The 23,416-nt window shown below is 52.3% G+C and overlaps 1 protein-coding gene across 1 annotated transcript; it reads left to right on the top strand.

Annotated features, from left to right (window-relative positions):
- Window positions 1–18,382: 18,382 nt before the first annotated feature.
- On the top strand, window positions 18,383–20,079 carry LOC100501225 (Zinc finger protein 8). Its single transcript, NM_001196005.1, has one exon. It carries the CDS (start codon window positions 18,870–18,872, stop codon window positions 19,827–19,829), a length of 960 nt encoding a protein of 319 aa, NP_001182934.1. The 5' UTR covers window positions 18,383–18,869; the 3' UTR covers window positions 19,830–20,079.
- The last annotated feature ends 3,337 nt before the right edge of the window (window positions 20,080–23,416 follow it).

Genomic DNA, 23,416 nt, shown 5'->3' with positions numbered 1-23,416 from the left:
TATTAGCTGAGGATTCGTCCGATGCTGCTCCTGTTGGTACCTTGGCAGTGGTGCCCCTTCCAGAGGTTGATACAACTTTGGATGTCTCAAAAACTGTCAGCACTCGTCCGAGGCGCCCTAGCCGAGCTAGTCGTCCCGAGCCTTCTGCTGATGAGCAAAAGAAAAAGAGAAGACGCCTCCGGCGAGTATCCAGTTTCGATGAGGACGCCGGCATTTTAGTTCCTGCTGCTGAAGAAGTGCCTGTTATCGGTCTTACTGATACTGAACCCAATGGGTGTGCCCAAACTGTCGTTGATCCCAATGGGTGTGCCCAAACTGTCGTTGATCCCAATGGGTGTGCCCAAACTGTTGGTGATCCCAGTGGGAGTGCTGCTTGTGTTGCCACTGTAGAGGATGAAGAGGAAGAAGATGAAATTCCTTTAACTCGGAAAAACAGTCAGCAATTCATTGCTAGCGGTGGAAGTAGTGGAGTTCCTTCTCCTGCTTTGTCTGCCCTTATTGGCTTGCAAGAGCTGTCCATGGCCGACTTTGATAAAACTCTAGAGGATATGGTCCCAGAAGACTTGCTATCGGAGCCTGCAGATGCTGATGCGACAGAAACTTGTGCAGCCGTGCCAGATGCTGGGTTGAGGTCATCCCGTGCCTCGTCGACCTTAGAGCATGGTCTCGAGGGTCGGGATGCTGACCTGGATCGTTCTGATCCCATGGAAGTAGCTGAAGGCCCGTCAACCTTAGAGGTGGTCACGGCAGAGAGCCTGGGTCCCAAGAATGGCGCTGATATATGCTCAGCCCCCGAGGATGTCGTCGGGAGTGACTTAGCTTGGGTTAAGAGTGTAGACCACTGCCCAGCCCCCGAGGGTGTTGCCGGGGATGATCCGGCTCAGGTGGGCAGCGCCGACTGTGACCCAGCCCCCGAGGGTGCCCGAGCAGGGTCTCCTTCCTGCACTTCTATGGACGTTCACGTGGGTTCACCTCCACACTCTGGCGGCATGGTGGTGGCTCAAACTCCAGATCAGGGGGTCGCTTTAGAGGGCAGCATCCCCACTAGTCTGGCGTTAGGCTCTGCTGAATGTACTGAGCTCGTTCCTGCTGGTCTACTGCAAACTGCTTCGGGTGGTGGTCTGACACCTGACTATCAGCTGATTTCTCCTGACTTGGGGATCCCTTCGTTCTTTTCCAACCTCCAGGTGCTGTGCTGTGCTTTAGTTTGATCTTTATGTTGCATGAATTGCTGTCATTATGCTCATCTGTTCTTCTCGTTAGGCTTTGGTGAATGGATTGGCCAGTCAACTGAAATCCCAGGGTGCTTCCACCCCAGAAGTGGCTTCATCTCTCGAGCGTTGGAATCCAGTGTTGCTTCATCGTCGTGTATCCGAGTTGGAGGCAACTAATGCTGGTTAGTGCCCTTTCTTCTTCTTCCTTACCCTTGCTCGTGGATTGTTTTACCTTCTGACCTCACTTCATTTGATTATCTCTTGATAGGAATGACTCGGCAGATCGCAGTTCTTGAGGAAAAACATTCTCGAGATCAAGCTGAAATGGCTCAACGGTGTGCTGACTTCGAGGATAAGTATCTTCAGAGCCAGACTGAACTGAATCAGGTTTCTGCTGCTTTGGATGACGCCAACGCTCTGAGTTCTTCTCTTCATGCTCGGCTTGACTCCGAAAAGGTAACTTACGAAACCATGCTTCGCCTTATCATGCTCTTGGATTCTGAATGAGTTGATTTTTTGCTTGTAGGAAGAAAAACGCGTCCTTGCCGCTTCTCGCGACAATCTGGACAGATTGTATCGAGATTCTAGCAACTCGCTAACCATCTTGGAGAGGAGCCACCGCTTTACAATGGAGGAACTGGACAATCAGCGTTGTAGGCTACAAGAATCTGTGGACGAAGTGACCCGCCTTAAGCAATTGATATCAGCGAAGGATGCCACCATCAAGGAACTCCGAGCTTCCAAGAAAACCATTGCCCAGGAGTTAGAAACTGCTCAGCTGGCCGCTAAAACCGCTGACGAGACTGCTGCTACTCTCAAAGCCCAGCGCGATAAAGCCATGGACAAGGCTATTCGAGCGGGGCGAATCTTGATGAGAAGACCCGGAGTGGTAGTTCCTGAAGATATAAAAGCTGATGTGCATGTCGCCCCCGATTCTTCGAATCACCCTTCTTCATCAGTCGTTCCTGAGAAAGACATTGGAAAATAGAGAAACAGTTCGCGTGCTCTGAGCGCGCAGTTAGCATGATCAAGTACTCGCTAGAGGTTATCGGCTTATCATTCAAATGACATCATCATTTTCTTATTGTATCCGAATTTCGAATTTGTGGTAACGCTACATGATGATTATGAAGTTTGTTTGTGGGATATGGAAATCATCCCCTGAACTGCATAAGCGCGAGTATGCTATACCGGTTTAAGCCGTAAATGACTTTTAGCCGATAACCCCGTTAGTAGGGTATAGTGGTCCCCCTAGGTAAAGTAAGCGTGAGCATGTTGCGCCGCCTTAAGTCGTTGCCGACTTAAGTCAATTGCTTCGTTTGTAGGGCATAGTGGTCACCCTGAGTTAAGTAAGCGTGAGCATGTTGCACCGCCTTAAGTCGTTGCCGACTTAAGTCGATTGCTCCGTTTGTAGGGCATAGTGGTCACCCCGAGTTAAGTAAGCGTGAGCATGTTGCACCGCCTTAAGTCGTTGCCGACTTAAGTCGATTGCTCCGTTTGTAGGGCATAGTGGTCACCCCGAGTTAAGTAAGCGTGAGCATGTTGCACCGCCTTAAGTCGTTGCCGACTTAAGTCGATTGCTCCGTTTGTAGGGCATAGTGGTCACCCCGAGTTAAGTAAGCGTGAGCATGTTGCACCGCCTTAAGTCGTTGCCGACTTAAGTCGATTGCTCCGTTTGTAGGGCATAGTGGTCACCCCGAGTTAAGTAAGAATGCAAGTCAATCATAAACGAACCGAGTATCTTTGAAATCTATCTTTATTGATGACATATTTCCACTTTACAGAGTACATGGTCGCCCCGGCTGTTTTGAAATACAGCTAGGGGTAAAACTTTCTGAGGTGCTCTATGTTCCAAGAGTTCCCGACTTCTGTACCATCCGTCTGGGTGAGGCGATACGATCCGGGCCGAGTGACCTCTGCTACTATGAAGGGTCCTTCCCATAAGGGTGATAGCTTGTGTCGTCCCTCCCCCGTTAGAATTCGGCGGAGGACGAGGTCTCCTACTGAAAAGAACCTTTGCCGCACAGCCTTATCGTGATAGCGCCTTAGAGTCTGCTGGTACCGTGCTGATTGGATTACTGCATTCAGTCGTTCTTCCTCAAGTATGTCAATATCCTCCAGCCTGGTGGCCTCAGCTTCCGCTATGCTTTCGAAGATCAATCTTGTTGCCCCAAACTTGAGGTCAGCAGGTATCACTGCCTCCGACCCATAGACCATGAAGAAAGGAGTGTTTCCATGCAGGGCTCGGCTAGGTTGGGTTCTCAGGCTCCAAATGACATAAGGTAGTTCTCTTATCCATTTTCCTGCGAATTTTTCATTCTTATCGAAGACCCTTTTCCTGAGTGCCTCCAATATCATTCCGTTGGCTCGCTCAACCTGCCCGTTGGCTCTTGGATGCGCCACAGATGCGTATTTGATCTGAATGCTCTTTTGCTCGCAGAAGTCAAAGAATTCTGAGCTGGTGAAGTTGGATCCTAAGTCAGTGATGATGCTGTTTGGTATCCCGAATCTGAATATTATATCCTGTATGAATTCCACGGCCTTAGCAGAGGTTAAAGAAGCAATGGGCTTGAACTCTATCCATTTAGTGAATTTGTCAATTGCCACCAATACGTGGGTATAACCTCCTTGAGCTTTCTTGAAAGGTCCAATCATATCCAATCCCCAGCATGCGAAAGGCCAAGTTATTGGTATGGTCTGTAGCTGCTGTGCTGGCATGTGCTGTTGCTTTGACAGGTATTAACAAGCTTCGCATCTCTGAACTAACTCGGCTGCGTCGTTCTTCGCCGTCGGCCAATAGAACCCTGACCTGAAGACCTTCCCGACTAGTGTTCTGGAGGCTGCATGTATTCCACATTGCCCTGCATGGACTTCCTCCAGAAGTTGCTTCCCAGTGGACGGGAGAATACACTTCATGAGAACCCCTGATGCACCCCTTCTGTATAATATCTCCCCAATGAGTGTGTAGTGAGCCGACTGTCTGGCAATGCGCTCTGCTGAGTTCTTGTCGTCTGGCTCTTCTTCGTTCTTTATGTACTTAATGATCGGCCTCCTCCAGTCATCAGAGTCTGACTCGGGTTGATCTACGATGTTGCACTCTTCTGTTTGGTCTATTGAGATACTCGGCCGTGTAATTTCTTGCACGAAAACTCCGGGTGGGACCTGAGTTCGACCGGATCCGAGCTTGGATAGTGTATCAGCTGCTGTGTTACGATCCCTTTCCACATGATGAAATTCCAGACCCTCGAACTTATCTTCCAGCTTTCGAACGGCAGCGCAGTATTTTCCCATTGAATCACTTGAACAATCCCATTCTTTGTTTATCTGGCTAATGACTACCAGAGAGTCTCCATATACCATCAATCTCTTGACGCCCAGTGATATGGCGATGTTTAATCCGTGTATCAAAGCTTCATACTCGGCTGCGTTGTTAGAGGCCGAGAATAGCAGCTGGAGAGCATACTTGAGGTGCTCGCCTCCAGGTGCAGTGAAGAGAATTCCTGCTCCTGCTCCTTGCAGTTTCAGCGAGCCATCAAAATACATTCGCCATACTTCTGCGGTTTCTGGATTATCCGGTACTTGTTGTTCTGTCCATTCTGATACGAAATCAACCAGTGCTTGAGTTTTGACGGTTGTGCGAGGTCGGAACTCGATATCATGGGATCCCAACTCGCATGCCCACTTGGCTATTCGGCCAATGGCTTCCTTGTTGTGAAGAATGTCTCCTATTGGAAAACCAGTAACTACTATGACTTTGTGGTCGTCAAAGTAGTGACGCAGCTTGCGGGCAGTTAGAAGTACTGCATATAATAGCTTCTGAACTTGAGGATACTTTTTCTTTGATGGACCCAGAACCTCACTGATGAAGTAGACAGGATGTTGTACCGGATAAGCATGCCCTTCTTCCACTCGTTCGACTACCAACGCAGTGCTTACCACGTGAGTCGTGCAAGAGATATATAGCAGCAAATCTTCAGCTGGTTGAGTTGGCGTAGCTCGCCGTGGCGGCTTTAGTACTGGTGGTGTTGTCAGGAATTTCTTAAGTGCATCTAGAGCTTCTTGTGCTTCTGAAGTCCATTGAAACTTATCCACCTTCTTAAGCAGCTTGTAAAACGGCAAGCCTTTCTCCCCCAGTCTGGATATAAATCTGCTTAGAGCTGCCATACATCCTGTGAGCCGCTGAACCTTCTTTTGTGACCGAGGAGCTTCCATCTTCATGATAGCTTCAATCTTATCTGGATTAGCCTCAATTCCCCGGTGGCTGACGATAAATCCGAGCAACTTTCCTGCTGGTACCCCGAAAACGCATTTTTCATGATTGAGCTTCCATCTATATCTTCTCAGGCTGTTGAAAACCAGCTGTAAATCTTCGATGAAGTTTTCTGGATTCTCAGTTTTGATCACCACGTCATCAACGTAAGCCTCCACACGCTTGCCCCAGTGATCGGCTAGGCATGTTTGAATGGCCCTCTGATAAGTCGCTCCAGCGTTTTTGAGGCCGAACGGCATGGAGGTATAACAGAAGGCACCAAACGGAGTGATGAACGCCGTTTTTTTCCTCGTCTTCTTTTGCCAAACTAATCTGATGATACCCGGAATAGCAATCTAAGAAAGACAACACAGAACATCCAGCGGTGGAATCCACCACCTGATCTATCCTCGGGAGCCCGAAGGGATCCTTCGGACAGTGTTTGTTGAGATCGGTATAGTCGACGCACATGCGCCAATCCACTTTATTCTTTTTGAGTACAAGAACAGGATTGGCTAACCACTCAGGGTGTAATACTTCTCTAATAAATCCAGCCGCGACCAGGCGAGCTAATTCGGCACGAATGGCTTCTCTCTTGTCGGGCGTAAAACGACGTAGCTTTTGTCGGATCGGCCTCGCCTGGGGGTAGACTTTCAGTTTGTGCTCGGCCAGTTCTCTTGGGACTCCCGGCATATCCGCAGGTTGCCACGCGAATACATCCCGATTATCTTGCAGAAACTGGACGAGCGCGCTTTCCTATTTGTCATTCAAACTGGAGCTGATGACAGCCGTCTTGCGCTCGTCAGCGAACCCCAGGTTGATTCTTTTGGTTTCTTCAGTCGGCCGCATAGAGGTCGCGGCCTGAGTTTCATTCGCTGGTACCGTGAGGCCTTCCTCAGGCTTAGAGTTCGCCGATGTAGAAGGAACCGCCGACGGCTTGGTGGTGAGGGCTGCCTGAATGGCCACTCTGAAACACTCTGCAGCGCCTTGGAAGTCGGCACGCACAGTTATGATTCCTCGTGGTCCTGGCATCTTCAGTATCATGTATGTATAGTGCGGAATGGCCATAAATTTGGCCAGTCCCGGCCTCCCGATGATGGCGTTGTACCCGCAGTCGAAGTTCGCCACCTCGAACCTCAGGAACTCGGTTCTGTAGTTCTCCGGAGTTCCGAAGGTGACCGGCATGTAGATGTGACCCAGCGGGTATTCCCCTTCCGTCGGCACGATGCCGAAGAAAGGAGTGTCCGACTCGTGGAGCTCTTTGAGGTGAACTCCCAAGCCTTGGAGTGTACGGGGGAAGGTGACGTTGATGCTGCTCCCCCCGTCCACTAGCACCTTCTTTACCCGGCTCTCTCGGATCACCGGATCGACGAGGAGCGGGTATTTGCCTGGATGGTCGAAGTTGAGCCACTGATCCTCCCGAGTGAAAGTGATCGGGTGCTCCGACCACCGGTACGGGGCGGGAGGTCCGGTGGTTGCCACCAGTATCTGGCGGTCGTTGAGCTTTTGTTGTCTTTTGTTCTCCTGCGACCCATGTCCGCCGAAGATGACGTTGACCTCCCTGTCAACGCGCGGGAAAGCTCCTCCTCCCCCCTCCTCCTGCCGACGGGGCTGTTGTGGTTCATCAGGTCCTCCCCTCGGCGGAGGAGGCGGTAGAGGTTGGAAGGGTCGGCCGTGCCCGACGGAGTGCTTGAAATCCCGGCAGTTTCGAAGGGTGTGGCGCATGTCCTTGTGGTACGGGCACTGGGCGTCGAGGATGTCGTCCAGCGTGCGCTCGCCTCCACGAGGTCCTCCTCGGGCGCGAGAGGCGGGTGGTCCGGCGGCGTGTACTTCTTCTCGAGGCCTCTTCTCCCAGCGTTTGTCGGACGGCTGGTTCGCGTCACGTCGTGGCGCTGCTGGTGCAGGCTTTGCTCCTCCGATGAGATCTTGGGCCCGCTCGTCGGCGGTGATGTAGAGGTCGGCTTCCCGGAACAGCTCCTCGGAGGTAGTCGGCGCCTTTTGTAGTATGGCTCGGACGAAAACCGAGTCATTGGATCCTCTGTAGAAGTCCTCGATCACGGCTGCCTCCGTGACCTCGGGGATGCGGTTTCTCATGGTCTGGAACCTTTTAAGGTATGATCAGAGAGTCTCGTCCCCCCGGCGCTTGATGGATTTGAGGTCCCATGGTTGCGCCGGCTTGTCAGAGAGGGACTGGAAGTTGGCGATGAAACGTCGACTGAAGTCTCCCCAGTCGTCGATGCAGTGTCGGGGTAGATGTCGCAGCCACTGCAGCGCATCTTGCCCAAGGACGATGGGCAGATACGCGGTCATGACGTCTTCAGATGCTCCGGCAGCTCGAGCGGCAGTGGTGTAGACGGCTAACCAACCCCCTGGATCCTGCTTAGGTTCATATTTGTCAACATTGGATACCTTGAAGTTGGGTGGCCATTGGATGGCCCTAAGGCGCGGAGTAAGTGCAGATACTCCGCACGTGTCCTCCTGTCGTCGGGGATGACGTCTGTCCCGGGGAGGGGAGTGGTGGTGGCGGTCCCTCGACCGTCCCCGGGTGGTACCGCCAGTTGAAGCTGTTGCCGACTCAGTCCTGGTGGCCTGGCTTTGAGTCGGGAAGCCATGATCTCGGTCATACTCCTCCCGACGGCGAATTTCGTTCTCATGCCGCCGTTCGCGCGAAGCATTGATGGAGCTTCGCGCGTCTTGGCGACTGTTGATGGTGTGTCGCAAATCGTTCGGCGGGTGAGCGAGCGGTAGAAGATGGTTGGCCGCCTGAGTAAACAGGCGTCGGTATCCTTCGGCGTCGGGAGTCCGAGGAAGTCCGTCAGCTATCCGAGCTAGAACGCCTCCGACTTCGCTCAGCGTGTTTATAGCTCGAGCAAAGTCGGGGTTCAAGTTGCGCCCGAAGAGCGGATTCTCCCGGCGTTGCCTTGCATCTTGCTTGGCTTGCTCCTGAATCCGTCGGCGATCACGTCGTCGGGAGTTCCTTCGTTCCCTGAAGACGCGTTCTTCCGGAGTTTCTCCTACCTCCGAGACCTCGTCTCGCGAGACAGGCTGCTCCGGATCCCGCTCTTCGGCCGCGTGATGTCGTCGAACGTTCCTGCGTCGGTTCCTTCGTCGGCGGGATTCTCGCTGAGGCGGTTCTTCTCCAGGCGCGGTCGGTTCATCGTCGGAGACGACGAGCGACTCTGCTCTCCCGATGAAGAGGACGTCGGGGTAGAACGGCATTGCTGCCGCGGCGACTTTCTTTCCGTTCTCCTTTGAGATCAGAGGAACGGGAAGAACGATTTGCCTCTCCCTGGTCTCCTTCTTTCTCACGACCCGTGTCCATTCTTTCGTCGGGGAAGTAGACAGCGGACTCTTCCGGGTCAGCGAGCTTCTAGCTCCAGCTTCCCCGGAGACGATCTTTTTCCGAAGAGCCGGAAGTAGCGTCTTTCCAGCATTTTCGGAGTTTGTTGGAGGAGACTTCTGTTCCGGCAGATCTGCGAGGCGGTGTAGAATTCCTTCTTCATCTGCTACGGACGAGATTGTCCCGAAGCAGAATACAGATCCGGGACGCACGGCGATTTTGCTATGGAAGGTGACGGCCATTGAGCTAGCTTGGATCGTCGACACACCCCCTACCTGGCGCGCCAGCTGTCGGTGTTTTGGGTCCGACCGCACACCCGGGGTTGCCCCTCAAGGTGTTTTCTAGGAGTAGGATGGTGTCCACGACTGTAGCAAAATGGTTCGTGCCGATCGCACGAGAGACAGTGAACAAGATTTACAGGTTCGGGCCGCTTAGAGATGCGTAACACCCTACGTCCTGATGAGAATTCGGCTGTGGTTACAAGAGGGCTCTCTGGGTTGAAGGCACAGAGAGTTTACGTGGGTGGCTAAGTAGGATAGGGTTGATCGTTCTGAAGGGGTGCCCCCTAGGCCTTATATACTCGACCGTGGGGCAGTACACGTGGGTAAGATAACAACAAGTAGCTAAAAGATAGTGAACCTCTTGAGATTATCCCTACGTAACCCTCGCCGACTTATCCTCGCATGGCTTCGTTGCATGGAGACTCCAGCGCGGGAAAGTCGGATCTCTGTTGCAGCCATTCGCTTGACGCTGTGGGCCGTCCGGGTTTGCACCAATCCAGCCTCATGTCGTTCTGCTTTGCCGGTTGTTTCTCCCCAGGCCCACGAAAGAATGACCTTACGATTTATTGGGCCCTTGGGCCTTTCGTGAGGTCCTTTACTCTTTTAGTGGACCCGGGGGATATCTATCTCCCACAGGCACCGCGCCTGGGCCATCGCCGCCAGGGTCTCCTCCAGGAACCCGGCCCGAGCAGACGGCTTGACCGGCCGCTCCGTAGCCTTAGCCAGCTGTCCCCCGAGGACATCAGCCCAGCTCATGGCCTTGGCAGCCCGACTCCGGGGTTGGTCCCGCCAGTGGACGACCTGGCCAGGTTCCAGCCGCCGCTGCTACGCCTCCTCGGCCTGGGGAATCACCTACTCCTGGGCCGATGAAGCTTCTTCCCGAGCCGACTCCGCCTCTGTCCACGCTGACACCGCTGCCTCCGGCTCCGGCTCATCGCAGAGCGGCCGAGGGTTTCTTTAACTGAGCAAGAGAAGCCTTGGGTGGCAAGGCCGACCGAGCCAAGGGACTCCTACGCCTCCGGGATACGGATACCGCACTCGTCACCTTCCGCACAGGGCAACTCACACTTGGTTAAGCAGTTCAGCTAGCCGACAGGCGAGTCCTAGTGCTCGAAACGAGGAAGAAACACGGTATTACACCCAAATACCTAGATGTTCAGGCCTCGACAGCCACAATGAATAGACACCGGCACTCAAGGTGCCATTACAAACAGAACTCCGGTTCCACTCCCGCGGGTACGAACAACCCCCACATTGGGGGGCCTGCGGGACGACAGACTTCGGGTGACTTGCCGGCGACCTCTGCAGCAACAGCGATGGTCCCGGGGCGAACGCTACCGCTGGAAGGCTCTCGTTTGCGTCCCCTCGCGGAGGACGAGAACCAGACATTAAAGCCAAAGAGCCGGAGGCCCGGAGCGCAGATGGCACCGACGATCTCGTCGGTGGAGAAACCTTCTCCGGCTGCCACCACCTCAGCACCGACGGCAGCGTCCACCTGCCCACCAACACCGCACCAACGAGCGCCGGCCGCCCCAAAGCGCACCGGCAGGTCCTCACTCCTGTCCTCGCCACGAAAACGAGAATGGGACCGTCCCAGAACACGAGTACCGCCCTCGCGGCGTACGACGTGTTGTGAGACCCTCCGGGGCGGCCGACCACAGTCGCCCGGACAGAGGATGGAATGCTGCACCCTGGCCGGGCAGCAGCAGTTCGCCTTCCCCCGCATGGCTGGAGGACGCCTCCTTCGCAGAGCTGGAGGATGGTTTCCACCCCCAGATACCGGAGGAAGAAGCGGGATGCCAGCCCACGCGAAGGCAGGCCCCGGCTCGCCTCGCCCCCCGCCCCAGCAAGGATGATGAAGATCCTTGAAGCTGAGGGCGGGGCAGAGGCCGCAGCCCGACTTGCTTCTCCCCACCATCGAACCGGTGGTCACCCTCCTGCGTGACCATTGGTAAGGGGATGCAGCCGGGCTGCCTGATGAAAATCCTTGAAGCCGAGCAATGGCTGAAAGGTGCCAACTACCGTGAAGTTGCGCTCCTCCAACAGCAGCAAGATGAAAGCAACGCGGGCGCTCCCCATCCGAGGGCTCGGAAGGTGGAAGGGCGCAATGCATGAGGGGAGTGCGAAGGCGTGGCTACCACCCAGGGGGTCGATCCCTTTTTAAAGGCGACTCTCCCCACTCGCGTCCTCAGGCGTCGCGGACTAAGTCTTCACCAACGCGCTCCAGGGTCCTCCCCCTACGACGCGAGGGCTGGGTCCCACACGTCATGCAAGCTGGCCCGGGAGTGAAGAAGCCAAACCGCCGCGTGTGGAGCATGTAACCTCCCAGTGGTTACAAGCACTCCTCCATCTTCGCCTAAACCAGCGGGTGAAAGGGCGGACCGCCATGCAGGTGGCATGCAACTGCACCACGGAGACACACCCTTTCGACTTCGACGCATCCAGCATGGAGGCCCAGGCCCACACGTCATGTAACCGGCGCGCCGGTTTCTACGTGCAAAAAACTGCACCGCCACTTACGCCAATGCCGCGCCTTCTCGACTGCGGAACCGGTGCCGCAACTCGAGGCAACCCTGTGCATGGTCCAACAGTGCCAACCAAGAGCATCGCTCACGGGTCAGTCAGCCGCGGGAGAAGGCGCGACGGTCGATATGGCCAAAAGTGGGCCAGCAGTAACGGCGACAGCAGGCGGGCGAAAGCAGCAGTCAAATCGTCTGCAGGCTCACGTCCCCTCCTGGAGCAGCAGGGGAGCCCTCTCCCACGGCGTGAAGACGACGCGCCGTGTTCCGTCCCTCGAACGGCTCGTGCAACGGTTGCCCCGCGAACCACCCGTCTCGTCGCATTAACTTCGCGGCAGGGCAGGCGACACCTTTGGCAGGTGAAGCGTGCGACGTTTCACCTCCGCCATGATGACCGCATCAAAAAAGGTGCGTCACATCGTTTAAATTCGTATCCTTTTCTCCTTCCCCTTTCTCTCTCTTGCTAAAGGGATCGGGAAAGGGGATACTCCGAAAGGGATCCTTCTCCGCGAAGGAAGCGGGCCACGAGCCCTCCTACTGATCAGGGGTTCGAAGGCTGGCCCCTAGGAAGGGTTCGACAGCCGCCCCAGAGCACTCGGGCTTCAGGCTCACTACTAATCAGAGGTTCGAAGGCTGGCCCCTCGGAAGGGTTCGACAGACGCCTCAGAGCACTCGGGCTCCGCGCCCACTACTGATCAGGGGTTCGAAGGCTGGCCCCCCGAAGGGTTCGACAGCCGCCCCAAAACATGCAGAGCAAGGGATGACTCTGGGTACGTCCGATACATGGCCGAGGCTCGGGCTACGCTCCCGAGTTACCCTAGGACATTTCCGAGACCTGCAGGAGCGATTCTGTAACGGAATCCCATCAGAGGGAGGCATCGAGCCCTTGGACCCTATCAAACGGGACCGGGTCCGGCAAATCTCCTACAGGTACTTTTGGAGCGCGCCTCTGGGCCACTAGCCGACCCTTATCGAACGGGGCACGGGCGTCCACTCGGATCACCCGTTAGCAACTCACTGGAGACACCATGTTCGGCGCCCTCCGAGGGCAACATGGCGCTTTCCCCCCTCCTCCTTGCGGAAAGGCGACGAAGGGGCGTATGATAAAAGCCGAGTCAGTCCTTGACCGTCCTCTCGCTCTGTGCAGAGGCTCGGGGGCTGCTCTCGCAAACCCGGCTCCGGCCAAACCGTTGACAGCGTCAACATACCAGCCCGAGAACTCGGAACCTGACCATGCACCCGGGCTACGATCAGATCGCATGAGGGAACAACCAAACCGGCCGAGGCGTCACGAACGGCATTAAGACCTCGGAGGAGTCAAACCACTCCTCCGAGGCCTCGGGGGCTACACCCGGCGGGTGCGCTTGCGCGCACCCACCGAAACAAAATGTAACCGAGAAGGCCGGTCCCCTTGCAAAAAAGTGCGACAAAGTCACCAAGCGAGTACCAACACTCCCTTTGAGGCTCGGGGGCTACTATCGGGGACCATAATTAGGGGTACCCCCAAGACTCCTAAACTCGGCTGGTAATCACCATCAGCACAAGCTGCAAAGGCCTGATGGGTGCAATTCAGGTCAAGGCTCCGTCCACTCAAGGGACACGATCTCGCCTCGCCAAGCCCAGCCTCGGGCAGGAACAGTAGACCCAGGCGGATTCACGCCTCGCCCGAGGGCCTCCTCAAGCAACGGGCGCACCTTCGACTCGCCCGAGGCCCAGCTCGGGCAGGCTTCGCAGTGAAGCAACCTTGGCCAGATCGCCTCGCCAACCGACCGTATCGCAGGAGCATTCAATGCAAGGATCGCCTGACACCTTATCCTGACGTGCGTTCCTCAGTCGGCAGGGCCGAAGTGACCGCAGTCACTTCGCCCCTCCACTGACTGACCTGACAGGAAAACAGCGCCACCTGCCCTGCTCCGACTGCTGTGCCACCCGCCAGGGTGAGGCTGACAGCAGCCGAGTCCAGCCTCAGGCGCCATAGGAAGCTCCGCCTCGCCCGACCCCGGGGCTCGACCCCCGCCTCGACCTCGGAAGACGGTCTCCGCCTCGCCCGACCCCAGGGCTCGGACTCAACCTCGACCTCGGAAGACGGTCTCCGCCTCGCCCGACCCCAGGGCTCGGCCTCAACCTCGACCCCGGAAGACGGTCTCCGCCTCGCCCGACCCCAGAGCTCGGCCTCAACCTCGACCTCAGAGGAGTCACCGCCTCGCCCGACCTTGGGCTCGGACCGACCACGCCACAGGGGGGTACATCATTATCCTACCCCTAGCTAGCTCAGGCTACAGGGAACAAGACCGGCGTCCCATTTGGCTCGCCGGGTAAACAAGTAATGATGGCACCCCGCGTGCTCCCATGACGACGGTGGTTCTCAGCCCCCTACAGAAGCAAGGAGACGTCAGCAAGGTCCCGACAGCCCCGACAGCTGTGCTTCTACAGGGCTCAAGCGCTCCTCCGACGGCCACGACATCATATGCACAGGGCACTAGCACCTCTCCGACAGCCACGTCGGCATGTACATAGGGCTCTGGCTCCTCTCTGTCGGACACGTTAGCATATTGCTACACCCCCCATTGTACACCTGGACCCTCTCCTTACATCTATAAAAGGAAGGTCCAGGGCCCTCGTACGAGGAGGTGGCCGCACGGGAGGACGGGCTGACGAGCAGGCTCTCTCTCTCCCTCGCGGACGTTTGTAACCCCCTACTGCAAGCGCATCCACCCTGTGCGCAGGACAACACGAAGCCGTGGTTTTCCCTCCTTGTGTTCCGTCTCGCGCCGACCCATCTGGGCTGGGGCACGCAGCGACAATTTACTCGTCGGTCCAGGGACCCCGGGGTCGAAACGCCGACATGTATATATGGAGAATGAGATATATATAGATGACGTTGTTGGAAACAAATAAGATAGAATGATGAAAATCTCTAGGGGACAGATGTATAGGAGAGATACAGAGAAATGCCACTAGAGATAGTCTCAGAACTAAATATAGCAATTTGAAGAAGATGCGCAACCACTTTTTCGCCTATCATGTACCTTTCGCAGTACCTTAATTGTCTTCCATATACGAGACTCATCTAGTTGGTGATGTCCACCAGTAGAGGTTGAGGATCCCACTCCTAAATTAGCAATACCGTGTAGATCGATAGTCAGTCCTACAAGTAATATGCTTACTTGATTTAGGAACTGGCCCTGCTGCTACTAGAGCCCTCAATAGTCAATAGTGAGATTAGGATAGATCTCATTTATCAAGGCGAGACGCCTTATATATATACGCATTGTATTAAAAAAAAGAAAAGGGAAAAAATGAAGAATGAACAGACGACATGCCATGTAAGCTAGCAAAGCAGGTGGGCCCACGATTAGGCAGTCTATTGATGCAAGCCTGAAGTCTGCAGACAAGTACCTTGTTCCACCGTCTAGCTAGCACCTGCTGGGTCTGGGTGTGCTGAGCGGATGGTGTCTGTCCATGTCTCACAACAAGTGTCACAGACTCACAGGCCACGAGATGGCGGATGGGAACTGCAGAACGCAAAGAGCTACTAGCGAGAGTGTTAGGCTTTACTATGATGGGAGGAATAATTGCGTATACGAGTCAGGCGTTGCATGCAAGCAAGCAAGCATGCAAAAGCAGCCACTGCACACCGTTCACAGTTTACACGTACGATCATGAATTCCCTGCACACAAAAGCTAGCTTGGGGGGCACTTGGCCTGCAGTGGTCAGTAACATATATAGGTTTCATGATGCAAGCTAGCTAGCATCTGGCCGTAGCTAGCTAGCAGCACAATATCCAGGCTCTGTGTATTTTTCTTTTTTGGAAACATTTGATAGTATATGCTAGCGACCCGATCATATATCGTCGATGCTATATAGGTACAAGAGAAACTGCCAGAATAATGCACAAAACGATCCAATCACGGGCGCAGCACTCTCTCTTTTGCTGAGGCGGTGGGCACGTAATGCAAATCACAGCAATGTTCGTGGCCGGCCCCATGCCTGTCTTAATGATCAGCAATGCAAGTTGCTGTTTCGATCCGGCCCTAGGAACATGTACATGCATGTAACCCACAGTTAAAAAAAAAGAGAGTCAGTACCTACGCATACTGAATAGGCAGCAGCCCATATGCATGGTGATGACTACTCATGCCCTCATGAAATGAGCAAATTGCACAAGCAGGAACCTTGCGCCATTAATTAATTGGACTGTGCGGACAAAATCTGACAAGGTTCGTTTCTCTCTCTCTCTCATTTCCGTATGGCCCCGCCACCACCAGGTGGAAGAGCAAGTCCCAAGGGTGCGTGGTGGCATTTTCCCTGGGACTAGGAACGACGTCCCTTTCCGATTAGCACAAGTGAAAGTGGCTAGCCTCCTGTTGATGATCAAGTGCTGGTGGTGGTGAGATCTAGACAGGTAACCAACCACGACGATTTGTATGCTTCTGCGCCTCCGGTCAAGTGAGCCTTGATGAATCAATTAGCAACTATATTATTCTTTCTGCCCGGACCATTTATTATACGTACAACTTGTTAATAAGCTAGTACAGAAGTACTAGCACAATGCAGTTAGCATGATTTGGTCCATAGACTCCTGGATATAACGACCCCCCCCTGCTTGCTGGCTGTGGATCTGGAGAGCTAGCTAGCTTCTACACGCACAGGTACGCTGGTTTAGACTCGCTTGTGTGATGAACAGTTTTAAAATTTTCCACACGAACAAGGAATCAAGGATTATGTGTTTATATATATACAGTTATTAATTACACACATGCATGAGGCCGCACTTACCCAGCTAGCGTACATGCATAGCTACATATCTATCTCCTTAAATTAATGATATGCCCTGCGTACAACAGTACAAAGATTCTGCTGACAGCAGCAGCAGCAGTGACAGTGCTTGCGAAATGATATTTGGGCTGGCGGCAGCATCAGTGACAGTGCTGATAACTAACTACTAATCATTATGGGGGCCGTCTCTACTATGATCCCCAGCATGCATGCTGCCGACTATATATTCCCCCTTTTTTCCTTGTGAAGGCTAAGGATCGAGAGACCCCCCCAGATTTAATTAAGGCATATGATAGATACGGTCGAGTGGACAAGATGACAGACGAGAAAAAAAAATAAAAAGCATCGATCTATGTGGGTAGTTGATCTTTCGACAAAGCTCCTGTCATGCTTGCTTCATAAAAACAAAGGTTCGTTGTGGCGAGGCGAGGCGCGCGCTAGCTAGCTACCGCACCTTTCGACATATATGGCAGCCAGCAAGCAGCACGCACGTTGTCGCAGCGCAGATCAGCAGAGCTCTCTCTCTCTCTCTCTCTCTCTCTATCTCTATCTCTCTCTCTCCCATCGCCCGGAAACGTGACCACTACATGGTAGCTAGCGTAGCGACAGGTAGCAGCAGCCGCCCGATAAGGCGATAACAGCCATCTACCTTTCTCACCCTAAAACAATATAATATTCTGGACATAGTGCGATGAGCGCTCAATGCAATCCGTATTGTTCTAGCTGCTGGGTGGGGCCGGGCCGGTATCTATGGTCGATTTTATTTATTTATTTATCTGATATATTTATGTATCTGTTTATTGTAATAGTACGACGTATATTATCACACCATGCTATATATACATCGAAGGAAAGGACGCGCGTCCGCTATTGGTTTCAACGCGCCCATACACATGATGGGGGTGTGCGCTAGCTTTGCCGATATATTTGGCCGCAGCGAACGCGAACATTCCTTTCTTCCCCTCCAACCAGAGCGAACAGCATATGCACCCTGCAAAGCGTGCATGTGTCCAGTAGTACATCAGCGCAGCGCAGGTGGTGAGCCTCTCTGTATCGCTTTAATCATATGGACAGACACAGACACCGCGCGGAGGGGGTGAAAAAACACAAAGTGAGAGCGCTGATGAGTGGCTTGATTATGAATTATGGCGAAAGGGCAAAGGAAAACATAGGATGATGAGCCTAGAGTTGTACAACATCTGCTGCGTGTGCGTCGTCGATGATCATATCGATCTGAGTGCCTGCCTATACATGTAGGCCTATATTCATAAGTTTAGCTGTGTGTGTGTGTGTGGTGACGAGGAGAGATATTTTAGGACGTTCCCATATGGGGTATGGCTTAAGAAAAGAGGGGGAGAGAAATGACCAAGGCACAGACTACTACTAGTCTTTCTGGGAGGGGATGGGAAGAGGAGGTAGAGAGAAACCAGTCACACACACGCAGGCGCACCTAGAGCTAGCTAAGGCAATGCAGCAAGGCACAAGAGGCTATACAATTAACGTAGTAGTAGTATGTAGTAAGGACCACTGCTTGCGAGCACAAGCCTGCCTGCCTGCAGAGCTCCAGATGTAAAGAAGCCAACAGCTATAAAGAGCCTCTCCATAAAACAGCTAGCCAGTACGTACCACCCCCACATATAGCTATGTAGCGCGGCAGGCCCACGCTCAGAGCTTGTCACGTACTACTAGCTAGCAGCTTAGTGTTCACTGATGCTTACACATGCATGCATGAAAGCGCCAGAGAAATGAAGAAAGCAAAGAAAAAAAAAGAGAGAGAGAGGGGGAGATGCATGATGGCCTTTCGTCTCTCTCAGTGGCAGGTACTTGTATTGTTATGAGAGAGCTCAAAAGCCTCCGCCGGGTGCAGTAGTACTTGCCAGGGCTTACTGTGTACTATGTATGGCCGGCCGGCCTGCTGGCCACGTACGCCCCCCCGACCCTTCTCAAGAATTTACTGCATCGCCGAGCACCCCCTTGGCACTTGCCCTTGCCCTCGCTCCCGCCACACCCACATCACATCCCTCCCTCCTAGTCCTAGCTACAACGACCAGCGATATAGTAAGGTGACACTTACCCGGCCTGCTCCACACAGTGCCCCAAGCAAAAACCTATCGCTCCTATACATCTGGCAGTTGTGCCACTCCTTTGAGCAACACATCACACCCTCCCTGCTGCGGGCCGGATCGGAGCTGCAGCTGCCCTTGCTTATATTCCCTGGTCTCTCCTCTCCATTGCTTCCTTCAGCTCCTCGCTCTCCTCAGTCCTTACCATCCATCGATCGCGAAGGAAGGGTGCTGAGGAGGCTTTCCCATGCACCCTCGTTCCCTACTAGCCACACACCAGCTATGAGACACCCCGGCTACTTCCTTCTTGGTACGTACTGGTGGCGGTACTGAAAACTACTCCGCAGAGATACACGAGAAGACGTATAGTTCTGTACCTAGCCAAGCCAAGCTACCTCCCTCGCTCGCTCCACACCTGCCTGCATGGGCGGCGGCGGCGAAGGCAGAGACAGCGGCGGCGGCGGCGGCGCGGCGAGCTTTCGGGAGGCGGCTCGTGACTTCAGCAACGTCGCGTCCTTCTCCGAGCTTCCGTTCCTGCAGCGCTCCGCCGCCCCGCCCCGTGGAAGCCCCCACAACTCCGGCATCCGCATCTTCGGCATCGACGTCCCGCACTCCCCACCGGAGAGAAACTCTAATAAAGATGCCACGGCCGCTACTACTACTACCGCCGCCGCTTCCGCCACGCAGAGCAGCGGCGGCGGCGGGGCCACCACCGACAGCAGCAGCAGCAGCAGCCGCAAGTTCGAGTGCCACTACTGCTGCAGGAACTTCCCGACGTCGCAGGCGCTCGGGGGCCACCAGAATGCGCACAAACGCGAGCGGCAGCACGCCAAGCGCGTGCAGATGCAGTCCGCGATGGCCGCCGCCGCAGCCGCGGCGGCGGCGGCTGGCGGCGCGCACCACCACCACCTACTCGGCTACCCGCAGCACCGCTTCGGCGTCGCAGGCCCCACGGTGGCGACATTGTACCCCTCGTGGCCAACAATGAGGCCTCCAGCTCCAGCAGGCGCCGGTGCCGGTGCCGTCGCCATCGGCGGCCCGCAGTTCTACAGCGGGATCGGCTCGATCGCCCAGCCGATCAACGGGAGCCCCCTCCTCACGGCTGCCGGGCTCTGGAGGGGCCCGCCGCCGCCTGCTGCCGGGCATGGGAACGCGAGCTTGCCGTCGTCACCAGGCGGAGAGCGCCGCCGGCCGGTCGCGCTCTCGTCCTCGTCCCCCGTGTTCCGCGGAGACGATCCGAGGGCTTCCACTTCTCTTTTGGCGGCGGCGTCGTCGCCCTCCTCTTCCTCCTCTTTGCTGCTATCTCCACAAGGTCAGTTTGTCTGTGAGCAGCCTGCTGCCACCACTGCGGCCGAGGGCGTGAGCCTAGATTTGCATCTATAATTGTTTCCTTTTGGTCGTCTATGCTGCTTTTAGCGGACGACGGTGGTGTGAGCCTAGATTTTCACTGAATTCAGATTGTGCATGCCTTGTTTCCTGACACGGGTGCACAAGAATTTCATCTATCAAAGTTTCGGAACTTTTTGTCTGTGTGCATACACATATACAGAAAGATTCAGACAATATGTTAGGGTTTGGATTTTGTCGCTGAATTGAACACAAGAAATCAATGCATCAGGTGTAGATTTCATGGAACTTTTACACCAATGCTATACACCAAATTAAGGATGTGAAAAAGGTTTCTTGTCAAACCTCAAAAGCAGATTGCAGGCTACAGCATTTTTCTCAAATACCCTAGCTACTACTGAACAAATATCTCATATATAAATGGAAAACAAGCAATCTGTTTCTTTTATCATGAAATGTTTATATGTGCTTCTCATTTATTATTTTGCTTTGCTAATAGTCCGCAGGTGTGTGTATTGTAACCATATGCACGCTAAAATAATATACATGAAAGAAATAAAGATGGAATCGGTAACAGAGAAACTGAAGGACCACATGTTTTACCTCGTGAGTATAGATATGTACGTACGTCCCATATATATGCGGTTATTGCTGCTTGGATGCGCAGTAAGGCCGTTAAGAATGTAGCTGGAGATAAATATATTATATATTATAAAGATAACTGGCTGGAGAGAGACCATAAAAAACACTATATATCAGTGTTGACCACTGGAAAGATTTTTTTATTAAAAAAAGATAGGAACGTACGTCTGAAAAGCTGGAGATATATAGAGAGTGTTGACTACTATACATCTAAAAGGTTCAGCTATATATTTTAAAATTCATCAGTCTTACAGAAGGGTCAATTAATATTATATCACACGCAAAGAGTAAAGTGCCCACACACTTGCAAGTTGCAGCAAGAAAGGCGAGCCAAGTACGAGTATGAGAAGAGGGAGCAGAATGGATAAAGAGCTAGCGCAGAAAGACTAGCCACATGAGAAATGACAGATCAAACTGGTCAGGGAAAAAAAAGACCTGATCTGAAAAGGCCGCCCCCCAAGTTACTCCCACACTAATTCCGTCCAAAATGGGGTTTGATTATATATTGTTAGTATAAGAAGTACTGCCATATAACTTGGATCACGGCTTGATGTTGTCCCAGCTAGGGTTTCGCCCTTGATGAAGCTAGCTGTAGGTGTCCGCTGGAAGGATAACCTTGTGTTAATGCTTACTAACAAGAGTATATAACCTTATGTTTACCTTGTTCAGGAACGTGGCCAGTAAAGAATCATCGCCACTGATATCGTTTCTGTACTGTTATCAGTGTTTGCGGTCCACTATCAGCTCTAGCTGAAAAACTGTTGTTTTACTTATTCTAAAAATTGCAGGAGAAATGCATGCATGAAATGCATGTCCTCACATCCTAGATGTTGTTTGGTTCACATATTTATAATATAATGGGTACCTGATAATATTAAATCATATTTGTTTGCGTCTAATTGTAATCAGATACCGCACTAGAATTTGATACCGGTCTATTCAAACTCGTTACCGCTTGTAATCGAGTGAATCATTAATGTTACTATTTAGTTATATTTGGTGAACCAAACAACAGCATAGGTATTAAGGAAGGAAGCTGCAGTACTATTACAACACACGCCCACGTCCACGTGAGCGCGCGCACATAAAGAGATAACGATAAGAACTAATGGAAAAACAACCAACTGAGTGCTAGCAATGTGAATAACGCCTTTCTCGTAAAAACACAGAAGAGCTGTTACTTTATCAGGTGGACTAGTATATAGTCTGGTAATAGTCCGTCATTTATTTAACTGTACATATACATGTGTGATGGAAATGATCGGCTCTGGAGTAAATGAACGTTTACCAACCATGGCAGCATGCATGCGACGAACGAGTAGCTCCGTAGCTGGCCAAATACCCTGTCTGCGTTTAGCAAGTGGCCAAATAATACCCTGTCTCTGCGTTTAGTATTTCAGTATCCTGGCCTAGGGCTTTAAATGTGCAATGCTATCGTTTTTGATGTTGCTGCTCCTGTTTCTGCTGCTGCTAGTGCTACATACACTGCGGTTCCTGTCACCGTTGTTGGTGATAGATCCGATGCAACTCCACGATGTGTCGTTTTCTCCCCTCCTGCACGAAAATACGAACTGCCCCGCGCATAATTCAAAAATGCCGGGGACAGAATCTAGCACTTTTATCTTGCATGCAGACTAGACAGCATTTGTACTGGTTTCTCGAGCTTGTGCATATGCAACGACATTTTTGTTAAGTAAAATCACCAATGAAATTAATGAACGCCTTCAATACATATATACATTCAACTGCCAAATTCCAACGAGTTATTGTTTCAGTTAATAAACTTGCCGTCGATACCGTGAGATTAAAAAAATAATCCAAAGCTCGTAAAATTGTGGAGTTTGACAGCATAGCGAGGAAAAGAAAGAAACACCTAGAGGCAGCATTTCACATTTCAGGCACAGACCTCCCATCAGGTCATCACCAGCAGTTTCCAAGGCTAGATCGAAATTGCAGCTCTAGATTGCCCAATATATAGCTTCTGTGTGTGCTACAACTGTACTACCACCATGTCATACCGGAGGTACTAAGGCTATCTCCAGCCAAACGTAGTCAAACATATATGTTTTGCACTGTATACTATACTGTTTACATGGTGAAGTTTGAAATGGAAAATGAGATAAAAGTGGGATAGAAAGACTGCCGGAGATAGTCTAAAAGATAGTCTAAAAATCTCTAGCTGAGACACGGTTAGAGGGCTCGAGTACAACTAGATTTGACTCTTTGTAGGAGCAAAATTTAAGATGAGGATTAAAAAAACATTAAAATCTCTAGCTGAGACACATGATGTTCGTCCCTTGTGTTATGGGCTCTTGCATCCATTAGGTCGTTTTTGAGACCATCTTGGCGCAATGGATTCCATGGTGTTTGAGGTTGCTGAATTGGATGGAGCAACAATGATTTGTCACACTAACAGTAAAAAGGAAATTTTATTTGTTGGTTTTAAACGTTAGTAATTGCTATGAAGTACCATAATTTGTATGGAGCACATCCAATTTTTATTGATGCCTGACTTTAGCAATCACTTCATATTTGGATCTATCTTTTTTATAAGTTTGAGTTCATGTAACTTATTTTAGAAACTTGAGCTCACAAACTTCCTCGTATTTGGTCTCTGTATGGTGAAATTATGTCATTCTATAATCTCTATTCGTTCAGTCAATCGTTGTGAACTCACTTTTAATCGCTCCCTTCATTAGTCGTGTTGTACCAAGATATATTGGGTGCAGTAAACAACAACATCAGTTAGTCAAATCAAAAAATTTTATGCAGAGAGCGGAGACAGCCAATAAAAAATCTTGAGATCTTTTTAGTAGATAGTTTACGTAGGTATTGTTGTGAGCCGTCGCAACGCACGGGTAACCGACTAGTTATGATTTATTAATGTGTTCATTTTTTATGGTGATATAGTTTTAAGCTTGATTTATGCGTTGGCGGGCTTGGGACGGCACAATGTTCATTTTCGGGCCAAACTTACCGGG

This window comes from Zea mays, chromosome 1, assembly GCF_902167145.1.
Source record: "Zea mays cultivar B73 chromosome 1, Zm-B73-REFERENCE-NAM-5.0, whole genome shotgun sequence".
Lineage (NCBI taxonomy): Eukaryota > Viridiplantae > Streptophyta > Magnoliopsida > Poales > Poaceae > Zea > Zea mays.
The sequence above is the reverse complement of the archived record's forward strand: the minus strand, read 5'-3'. Positions and strand labels throughout refer to the sequence as shown.